The 11,386-nt window shown below is 41.1% G+C and overlaps 1 protein-coding gene across 1 annotated transcript; it reads left to right on the top strand.

Moving 5' to 3' along the window:
• Window positions 1–642: 642 nt before the first annotated feature.
• Window positions 643–10,569, top strand: LOC110985418 (cyclic nucleotide-gated channel alpha-3-like). The gene is made up of 12 exons (XM_022246427.2): window positions 643–2,532; window positions 2,814–2,872; window positions 3,251–3,312; window positions 3,422–3,510; window positions 3,647–3,737; window positions 3,925–4,079; window positions 4,666–4,752; window positions 5,847–5,943; window positions 6,308–6,480; window positions 6,831–7,074; window positions 7,624–7,761; window positions 8,228–10,569. Exons 1-12 carry the CDS (start codon window positions 1,262–1,264, stop codon window positions 8,258–8,260), a joined length of 2,499 nt encoding a protein of 832 aa, XP_022102119.2. The 5' UTR covers window positions 643–1,261; the 3' UTR covers window positions 8,261–10,569.
• Window positions 10,570–11,386: the final 817 nt, after the last annotated feature.

Below are 11,386 nucleotides of genomic sequence, written 5' to 3'. Positions count from 1 at the left end.
TGACGTCCATGAAGATCGTGGGAAAATCGTTAGTATTAGGAAGTCACTAAAAATCTTTAGAATGCGACAGTATTGTTGAGCTTAAAAGACAAATTCACTGTCATAAAGTATCAAATTGACAGTGTGACGTGTTGTGGGTAATCCATATGTAATGACAAATGATACTATTTTTAGTACGAAGACCGGACGCCCACAATAACGTCCTCTCTCAAAAAATGTTGTCAAAACACAGCTCGCAAACATGTCAATTAAATTTTGGCTGGCAAAAAAGTATGGACAAAACAGTCTTGTGTCACTTGGGAGTGGCAGGATTTTACAAACCAAGCAGGTTCAGTATCCATCAAATGTCATAGGGGACACTCCTTTCAAGATTCAAGATTGTTCATCACCTGTGATGATAATAACAGGTTATCATTTGATGTCCAGGGAGGAAGCTAACAACCAGGAAGTTGTAATTAACACAAACCTTTCTAGCCACCTCTGTGATTAGCATTGTACAAGGACAAGGTCAGGATGTCTGTGACTGTAAATTCTTTCCGTGGAAACCCAATGAATAATCTGAACCTTCTCCACGGCCTGGCCCGATGCTTCATCAGGGTGATATAAAAAGGCTTGTGTCGAGAGTGCTTCAACTTGTTGACTTTCTTGTTCTGTGGCCTGGAATCAAACATCACTTCATCAAATGATACTCCACAGTCGCTTGGAACTGACATCAAATGTTTGTTGAAGCACGTGCTATCTGTACCCAATACGTAATCGCATCATTATCCTTTTATTGCGAGCAAGCTCTCGTGCAAAACAAACCGAACGATTATATTTGGACAGCCAGTTCTTGCTTTGCTCTAAGCCGTGGCTAACTGTTCACCGTTATGTGGGCCTCTCCAGCTCTGCGTCAGTGGGTGTAAGCTTCTTTGTCGCTTCATCGATCAAGAATGGAGGGAGGTCTTCTTTGAAGACACAGTGAATAACCACCGTGACAGCATGAATTCTATGGGCACCCGTTTAGTTCTTTTGTCAGCGGTCTCCAGTCTTGAATTGAAAAGGCATTGGAATAGCAACCGAAGATAAACTGTCGCACAAGGGACATGATCTTGCGTAGCAACACCCAACAACACCAATAAAGTACGTTTTTTTCATCGACTCCGACAACAGAAAGAGGACTTCCTGTTGAAAAAGAATCTGCGAACTCCTTGATCTCATCGGAATGTGTTCAGAGTAGGTGAGGGGCAGATCTCTGACCAGATCTTCTCAGCCTTTCTCTATGGAACATGCAAAGATGTCCGGGCAGGGCCATTTAGCGTCCAAGCCAATCGGTAGCATGGTTGATATTGAGTGTCCGTCACACGTGGGTCAAGATAAAACAGAAAAGCGGGCAATTGTTCCAGCCAACAACGGCAATTTGAAAAGCAAACATGAGAGAAACCAAGTCCAAGAGGTGCAAGAAATATCGACAAACTCGTCTGATCCCCAAGGTAATGTGGATGTGGTTGAACAGTTGAAAAGCGAAAGCCAAGATAAAGTGATAGCGTCTAACGCGGGAAAGCGCTTCAGAAACAGCAAAGTTCACCCCATGGAAACGTTATCAGTGACAGACTCTAGGGCTACTGGCTTGAGTGATGATGAAGACTCGAACGGGCTGAGCACTGTCGATTTATCGACTTCAAAACGGCGGAGTTCTTCTCTCTGGACATCTCTTCGAGCAGCTGTCAATTTCAACTCAGCCTTCCTTGCCAAGAGAAGAGTCAAAAACACCACAAGAAGAGTGGATTCTTTCCTGGAGAAGTTTACCACTAGAGGCAGAGAGACCATTGGGTATGATGACCCAGAGAGCGGTACGAAAAACGGGGAGGAGTCCGAGATTGAAGAACCGAAAACTTACATTTTGGATCCCGATGGGAACTTCATATTTTACTGGCTTCTTGTGATTGCCATAGCTTTTGAGTACAATGTATGGTTTCTCATTGCTCGAGAGGCGTGGCCGGGATTACAAGAACAGGGAGGGGCGGCATGGTTCGTTTTAGATTACCTCTTCGATTTCATCTATCTCTTGGATATATGTGTCCAGTTACGTACCGGATTCCTCGACCATGGCATTCTGGTAAACGATGGGAAATGTATTGCAAGACACTACATGCGATCGCGGAGTTGTGCGCTGGATCTGATAGCATTGACCCCTTTAGATTTCCTGTACATCATAAACCCGTCCAGACTGCATACAATAGTTCGATTTCCTCGTCTCTTGAAGGCTTATCGACTAGTCACCTGGTATTACATGGCCGAGGCAAAGGCCACTCTACCGGCTGTCTTCCGGATTGCTAACATCTGTCATATTCTGTTGCTTCTTGTGCACTGGTTGGCTGCCTTATATTTCTTGTTTTGCGAAAGGATTGGGTTCGGTAGCGGAGAGTGGGTGTACCCAGATCCTGAGGGAGAATTCAATTCCACAGCCAGAATGTATCTCATGTCCTTCTACTGGTCTACGCAGACTTTGACATTAATCGGGGATGTCCCAATGCCATCCTCGGAATGGGAGTGAGTTTACAAATTCAAATATTTTGAAAGTCTTAGCTTTTACATCTCATAAAGCTATTACAACCTGAAATTTTCCCTTACGATCAGAGATTACATCTCCGTTCCAACATATTTGTTGAAACCGATTTTAGGACATATGTAAAAACTTATTCATTAAAAATGTACATACCGTAACTCCATCCCAGGCCTACATGAATTCTATGTACACGAAGTCCTGGATAATTGCATTGTAACTTGTTACATTATTTACTTAAAACCGTTTCTTTATTTTTGTTTAATAGGTACGTCTTTCAAATAATCAGCTATCTCATTGGTGTCATTGTATTCGCTACAGTAGTCGGTAAGTCATCAACCTTAAATTGGGTTACATCCATTTAACATCAAGACCATATTCCCTTTCCTACCCCACTTTAATATGCATTAATTTCGGCTCAGGCGATCGTATTATGAATCTCGTGTTTGGGTATATCATTAGCATGCATCAGGGTATGGTCTCCAAGATGATGCAATATGCTGCATCATGAGGGTAGATAATGAAGAAATTGATTAAGGAATGTATATACGATCAAGTAGGCCTACATCCGCGCGCTCTTTGGAATTTCAAGTCTTGTCAGTTCCCTCATCTCTTTCCGTTTCTGCCTTTTACCGCGTTATATAGTACATATATTTGTCATATTTATATGAATGATCAGTGGCTGTTTCTTCATTTTTTGTCCAGGACAAGTTGGCATTGTGGTAGAAAATCGAAATTCATTGCGGTTGGAATTTGAAAGACACGTGGTAAGTTGATATTTGAATCTTATACGAAACGGATATGACTGTAAGTCTCTTCCCTTACAATTAATTGTATCGATTTGATAGTCCTGTTATTTTCTTGTTTTTATTTCAGGACAATGCCAAGAAATACATGAGCACATATAAAGTCGCGAAAGATGTTCAAAACCGGGTCTTACTGTGGTATTTCTACTCGTGGAAAAGGTAACGAGACAAAGTTTTCTCAAAAGAGAGAAAAGAAAACACAAAGTCCTTGACGCATAATGGATTTTACATTGCATTTTGTACAGTCGTTTCAGCATATGCTTCAACATAAAACATTTTTGTTTCCCTTCGAAAGGTCAAAAACAGATGTCAACAGTTTAGGGCCCTTACCAACAAAACTTAGAACAGAACTAGCAATCCATGTTCATCTGAAAACCCTTAGAAAGGTAAGATAAGTTTTATCCAAGAACAAACTTAATGTTCAATTACAAACTGAATTCCAAATGTATTAATTTTCGTGGTGCTCCATACATGTATGTCCCAACCCTATCTATTCAGTTGATGATATTTCAACAACATTTCAGGAGCAATTTTACAAAGTTCTGCGGTTTTTTCTCTCTGACTTTCCATCAGGTCAATATCTTTAGGGAATGTCCTCCTGAGTTTCTCCACGACCTCGTTCTCAAGATGCACACTTGTATCCATACTCCGGGTGATCTGGTTTGCCGCCGAGGGGAGGTGGCTCGGGAGATGTTTATCATTTCAGACGGTCTACTTGAAGTTGTTCGGTAAGTTAAAGAGACAATCTCCCGCTCATTAATAATGTAAAGTGATCAATTATAGATATATCATGCGGTTTAAGAATGTATAATTGGACAGTGATTCTGAATTATTGAGAGAGGCTTCATTGTCTGTTGAAAAGATGTTCAATACTTTGCGCAGACATTTGAAAGACGAAGTGTTACCTCAATGTTTTAGACTAAAACTTTTGTTTTGCTGTCGACAGACTTTACCTTTGAGCCATTTTTAATAATTTACTTTCATCAAAGTGGCTTGCTATTCACAGAAAAGAAGGGCATAGATGTTGCTAGGGAGGTGTGTGCTCCCAGAAAGTGCAAAGCTTCCAGGAGCGCAATTTGCATGAAATAACGAAAGATGAATTTGGTGTCCCCTTGAAAGAAATGCCCCCGGACATAATAGCCCTAGTTACGCCACTGTCTAGAACCACCACAAATAATCAAGTATCAACAGGGTACCAGTGAAGATTATTGCCTGATCTGCTACCCCATAAAAGTCACATTCATGTCGTAAAAAAAATCTTGAATACCTAATTCGAGTCATTACAAATCCTGTTGTTGGGTGGATTTATTGTAGATCAGATGGAGAGGTCCTTACAACTCTTCAACCGGGTGAATTCTTTGGTGAAATCGGCATCTTGAATCTTGGTGGAACTGCAAACAGGTAAAGGACGATCACTGTTTGGGGGGGGTCTTCCCCAGCAGAAGTCTGTTCCAACTGGTGCTCCTCTGAAATTTAAAAGCTTCGTACATGTACAAGCCACAGTTAATTTGCTTTCTGTTACCCCTCGAGAAATTGAGTGGCCCTGGTCACCCCACCCAGAAATTTCACCTTAGTTATGTTACCACAGTGAGGTAATTTTGATACGAAGTTTGTAATTACGCATTATGCCGGTAGCTTTTGATAGTCCATTTTGCATTGTATATTTATACCTGCAAACAACGGATACCCAAGGATTTAATTAGAGATCAAAAGCTGAAAGAACAAGGATGCATCATGTTTTGCACTTTACACACACTGTAATTAATTAAGACAAGCCCTCCCATTCACGCCGTATAAATGGAATAGGCCTGAGCTTTGCAGGCAGGACATGATGGAAGAAGAGAAGCTTAACAAGACAGTGCGGCAGCCCGATAGGCCCGATAGGCTTTTACTTGATAGTAATCAATAACTTCCTGCATTGAAAATGAGTGCCACAATTGCCTTCTGTCGAGCTGATCGGTTGAAAATAATCGTCAGTTTTACATTGAGTTGAGTTGACTGAGTTGGATACTGTACATGGTCTTGACAACATTAGTTTGGACAGTCTAATTCATACGACAGGCTGAATGCGTCTTCTGTTGAATAAGAATGGATTTCCAGATCACTTTTTGACGTAAGCGAGGAATTGCCACATAGGTTTATTTCTGTAACATACTTCAGACGTCCTGACGGGCTGGCAGGCACGCCCCCCCCCCACTCCCGGTGGCCCCTTATGCCCCCTCCCCCCACTAGTAAAATCCTGGCTACGTCACTAATCTTTACTCTAAACATGGAGTGAATGTTTGTACATTAAACATGTGCTGTGTATGCAAGCTGTTTACAGGGCAAAGATTTTTTGCATGCAGGGTTCACAAAATCCCTGTTTCGGAACCAAAGTCAACGCTTCTGTGTCATTTGATTACTACAGATGCTTGCTCTTGCAAGACATCGCCGGGTCTTGCAAAATCAAATAGTTGTAGTCTTATTTGCAATATGAGCTTTGTTTCTTGATGCAGGCGTACGGCCGACGTGCGATCGGTGGGCTACTCTGAACTCTTCAAACTTTCCAAGGGAGATGTCTTGGACGCTTTGAGAGACTTCCCACAAGCTCAGGTCAGTGGAGAGGACCTGGTGAAAAACTGTCTGCAAAAATAAACAAATTATACAAGACTTCCTTCACTGTCACATATTTTGCTACGGAATTCTATGATTTATATTTAGATAAAATGTGTGCTATCAAATGTTAAAATGTTAATCTATTTTGGTCGGGTAGGCCTATTGCTTTACGCGTATATTTTCTCAAAGATGTAGGTCCTCTCTTGTTCTGGAACTTCTACAACTAAGAAAGTCTAAGGAACTCTAAGCGATCAATTCACAAACGACGTTTAAAATAAAAACATTGTAATACGTTACTCTATGCTGCATACATGTACATTATGTGACACCACGATACTGCTATGTTTCTGTCACAATGTAGGAGAAGCTGGAGGAGGAGGCTAGGCGACGATTAAGCATCAATCGCAAGTCTCCCTTACTGAAGGCTCGAGCTGTACGCGGATGGGATCCAAGCTGTGCTGAAGCGTCAGATGCGGAGCGACTGGTTTCAAAGGCTACGGAGGGAAGGGAACAAGATCGACTTTTTGCAGCAAGGTACAAGTAACCTCATTACAAAACGCAATGACCTATAAGTGGGGTGAAATGATGTTAGGAGTTAGGTGAGGGTGTTGACTAGAGTTATCTTTTCCAGTCTTTGAACGATGCATGTGTAAAATTCCTATAGTTTCTGTAAAAATGTTACACAAATATTTCAAGGCGTACCCCCCCTCTTTATAGATGAAGCCACCTGTGATGTTTTGTTGGGTGGCTTGGGTGTTTAGCCCACCCTGTTAAAACAGCACTGACTCTTTTACCTCATGTTGTCCACTGTAGAACACTGGAAACATGATTTATATACTGTTATTTCCAGTGCTAAACACAAAGTGTCATATTTTGTGCTGTAGACATAACCCTGTCTCGTCTCCCGAAGCAAGTCCCTCTTTGCCCCGTGGAGACGCCACCCGCGATGAAGATTCGTTCCGCCCCCTGCTCTCGTCACGAGCGTGGAAACCTAAACCACCCGTCCCACTGAAACCATCTCGACGAAAGAGAGGCTCAAAAGGGAGTGTGAATTCGAAAGGAAATGAAGACGAGGCTTGGTTGGCAGATGTCATGTCAACTATTCGAGAAATGCTTGAGGAAAGACTGGTAATGACAACCTTCAATCGAGATGCCAAGGCTTGCAAGATTGGGGTGGGGTTTTTTATGTACCCATCTTGCAAAGGCCGGATTTTTTTCCATAATTTTTTAATAAATAACTGAGTTAGGGGAATTTTTACCAATACCAAAGGCATTTGAAGCCCTCGTCTCCGATTTCCATCATTTAACATTTGTTCACGTTTCAAAGAAAACGTTAAGAAGCTAAAGTTGACAATTTATTTTCATGTACAATTGAAGAAGTTTCAGAGGCTAATGTTTTCATTCCATTACTTTGAAAGAGCTTGTACAAAATAATCTTTAAAACCATATTCATTTCAACTATACCTAATCCAAGTAATCATGAAATGTAAACTACTCGAGTACGAACGCTTGTGGATTTTTTCACCAGCATTCGAGGGCATACACTGAGTATACAGTGTTAAATACATGTCGGGCAGGGCAAAACTGCGAAATGAATGTACATCTCCCTGGTGCAAACCCATCCTTGACATAAACCATACGACTTTTTCTTACAAACTATCATTATTTACTCCACAGGATCAGTGTAACAAGGAAAATCAACAACTGATTCATCGCATCAGGAAACTGGAAGAGGAGCTGAAGACGAAAGAGATAGAGAATGATCAGAAAGATATCGAAATTAAGAAACTCAAGGAGAAACTTGGCATACTAGAGGTAAGACAGGTCGGTTACCTGGACTCTTATTAAAAAAAAGGAATCGGAAAGCCCTTGGAAAGCTTGTAGCAACAATGTCACTCCTAGTACGTATGCCGCACACGTGCACACTTCCTGAATGATAAAGACACAGTAATGTTTATAATGTGCTAACATTCAGTCTAATTCATTTCGCATGCACCAAAAAGAACATTTACAGAGCAGGAGTAAACAGGTACAGCCGACAAGTTTTTTTGTCTCATGTATGTCTAACTTTGGTCGTTCACAAGCTTAAACAATGCACAGTTCAGGCGAAGGGTAGGTTTTAGGTTTCAATGACGACCTAAAATAATTACCGATGAAAAAACTCAGTTGACAGTGAAGACGTTATTTACCCTCTTAGAGAGAAGTACTCAATGAGAATTTTTCACGTGAAAATTGATCGAATGATTAGTTTAAGAAATGATTGTGTTGTTTTCGGTTTCAGGACATCTTGAAAACTGGTGTTAAAGAGTGTTAGGACTGAATGACACCTGCAGCACCGGAGGAATTTAGAGATGCAATGCAAACAAAACTATCGATCGAAGGACAAGAGAAAAAGGGCTTTCCTTGAGTATTGACTGTTGAGGAGCAACGACTCTGTCGTTCTGTTCAGGGCTTAAGGAAATGGCTTATCCTTTTGTATGTTTCCATCAAGTTTGTACGATACCCAACCCACTAATCACAACAACGTTCGAAGAGGCACGTTTTGAAGTTGTCTCTGCAGAAAGGAATGTCTCTCAGTCATCACTTCATGTATAGGCTAAGAGCATGTACCCTGATGTGGGCAAACTGGACTTAATATGCCCTTGGGCAGTGGTGTAACAAGGGTGACAATTGGGATCACTTGTAATTGCCAGTGGGCGCTGAAAAACAAATAAGCTGTGGCTTGTAGTTTCGCTTTTCCATTGTAAGGTCTCTGGCTGGGGGGGTTGGACGCGAAGCCGCAGACATCCACCGAACGCCCTGGTTATATACTCCCCTGAGTTACGCTGATATCCTGACTGTGCAATCGTGCATTTGTATCAATAGCAATATTATAATGTCGTATTGTATAGTTTTTAATGTTGTATGGCAAACTGGTTCCGAAGCTTTCAGTTGAAAGAAAACATCCAAGAAATTTTTTGAAGTCTAAACTAAACGAAACAATCTATCTGTCTTAAATTAATGTATTATATGTCGTATGCGAATTTATATTGACCACACTTTATTCACTTTGATAAACTTTATGCATTACGTTAAAAGCAATAAAAATCTATTTTTCACTCTTCGCTATAGTCCATTACATCAGTTTCAGTAACAACCAACTCGACCTCCGCGAATCACTTAAGAGATGTCGCTCCAGTTGTTAATGCTGCTGACGGGGCAATATCACGAAGGGTAGTGGGATATCGGGACAGACGGGTGCCTTCGTTGCTCACCGTGAAAGGCTTTTACCTCCAGACAGTTAAAGTGATAAAGCCTTTAAAGGGAAGCACCTTAAAATCAAAGGAGGGTTCGACTTTGTTGGCGTTTGGGCAGCAGTTATAACTGACTCGATGCGGTCAAAGTTGAATCACTGAACCTTGAAGTATTCATATAACAGCATCCGGGACATCCGTGATAAGACTGGAATCTGGTATGGTGTTGATCCACTGTTATCCCTGTTTGTGTTTAGGACGGCGTCAGAAATTCTCCAATTTCATCCAGAGCCTCAACTTCATTGTTTGGGTAGGTGGTGATGAAATATAATATCCTGATGATTGAGGGAGGAGGAAGCCACGCCCTCAGCCTCAACTTGATGTTACCAGAGACATAGAGGCTTAGTCTTGTATAGGAGATAGCCATGTCATTATCATTTGAGTGAGCAATTGTGGGCACTTTGATGAGAGATGTATCTTGAGATTTAGAGACTGGTGTGGTAGCTGCGCCCAGTACAGACGCTTATGTCATGATTGCCTCTGCGGTGACTACCATGCAAACTTTGCGGTGCTACCTTCACACAATCCCGTCACTTCCGTCTCATTCTCAGACGTTAGGGAATATGAGGCTTTGAAAACATGAAGGTGGTTGATATTGAGTCAGTGCCGATCAATGGATAGGAGGTTACGGCAAGAACTAGCGTGCTCACTAGGTTCCTGACTAATAATAAGAATGACAAACAAAAACCTTTAAAACAAAGTCAGGTAAGACTTTTGTGTAGTTTTTGGCAGGATTCTTTATATAACAGGAAGCCATTACGGAAACTAGAATTAAAGGGGAAAAAATAAGTGTATGATTTAAAGTGCACTTATATAAACATTAAAAATTGTACTTAAAGCTTTTTCTCCGGAGTGGGGGCGCTGTTGCAGTGATGTAAATCAGGGAAGACATTATTTGGTTTATATGTTTTGAACCCCCAAATTGGCTCTATGAAAGTAGTTTTCAGAAAAGGTTGTTCGCTGGCTTGGTATGTACTTACACAACAATAAATTGCCGATGAAATGGGGAAATTTACGACTGCATAACGGCATTTTCTGCAGATAAATTCAAAGCAACACAGAGAATCAGTGCCTCCGACGGCTTCATAGTTTTGTTCATGTAAATGCAAAGTTGCATTGGCAGAACCAAAATGCATCCGAATTACAGATTAAAAAGCAGAACAAAAATGGAAAGTGAGGTTGTTGATCCACTAAGGTGCAATTTCAAGGCTTGTCGTAAATGATCCCTTTCAAACTTCCCGTTGTAGGTCATTCACTTCTCTATTTCCATGGGTTAGTAAACTTTCCATCAAGACTACCCAGCTTATCGAAAACTTTCTGTGCAGACAAGATTATATTTAAATTTCTTTACTGATAATATATGGACTGTCAGAATCACAATGTATCGTCGTTGATCCTCAGTCTCTCATAAAGATGAATTTTGCATTCAGCAATACAATTTTAGATCTAATTTCGGTCAGTTTCATAGCTCCTTATACCTAACCGCAAGTTTCCGTTGATCATGATTCCCTTCTCTTTGACAGATGCGAAGGGTTTTCCTTTCTCGTCTTTCTCAGCTCACATATGTATCTTTCATATAATTAAAAGAGAAGTATAGTTGTCCGGGAGAAAAGTTTGCCCTCATACCACAAACGCGCCCGCCCGTAAAGAACATTTAAACAAAACCTCCCCTTCAACCCTTTGGAGAGGAATTACGCGTCTAGAAAAAATTTCAATGGTGACAAAAGGTGGAATATGACGCATCCTTGTTGGGTTTAATACCGCCCATAAGTGACAGCGGCGTTAATAAACATTATGGAATATACCCACCAACACAAACATCGTCATCTGCAATTCTCGTAACTGATTTGTTCTCAAGCTTCAAAAACAACTCCCAGTATCTCATCGATCTCTCCGGTGCAGCGCATATCGCGTTGTTTTCAATCTCCCCCCTCTGTTTCTCAACGTAGAGCGGTCTGATTCGCATTGACTTACCAACTACGACCCTTATACGATGGAAAAGTCTTTGTACATGAACCATGCACCAATCAAATGGAGCAATGCTTACACATCCAGAAAAGATTGAATTATCCAAGCAGGAGTTTTACAGGTGAGTATAGTTCAATAAGAATTTGATTTATAGATTCTATGTTATCTCTGATTTTCAA

The sequence above is a fragment of the Acanthaster planci genome, linkage group LG09, assembly GCF_054643075.1.
Source record: "Acanthaster planci isolate LZ-2023a linkage group LG09, COTS_SCS, whole genome shotgun sequence".
In the NCBI taxonomy this organism is placed as follows: domain Eukaryota; kingdom Metazoa; phylum Echinodermata; class Asteroidea; order Valvatida; family Acanthasteridae; genus Acanthaster; species Acanthaster planci.
Note: the sequence above shows the minus strand (reverse complement) of the source record. Positions and strands in the feature narration are given on the sequence as shown.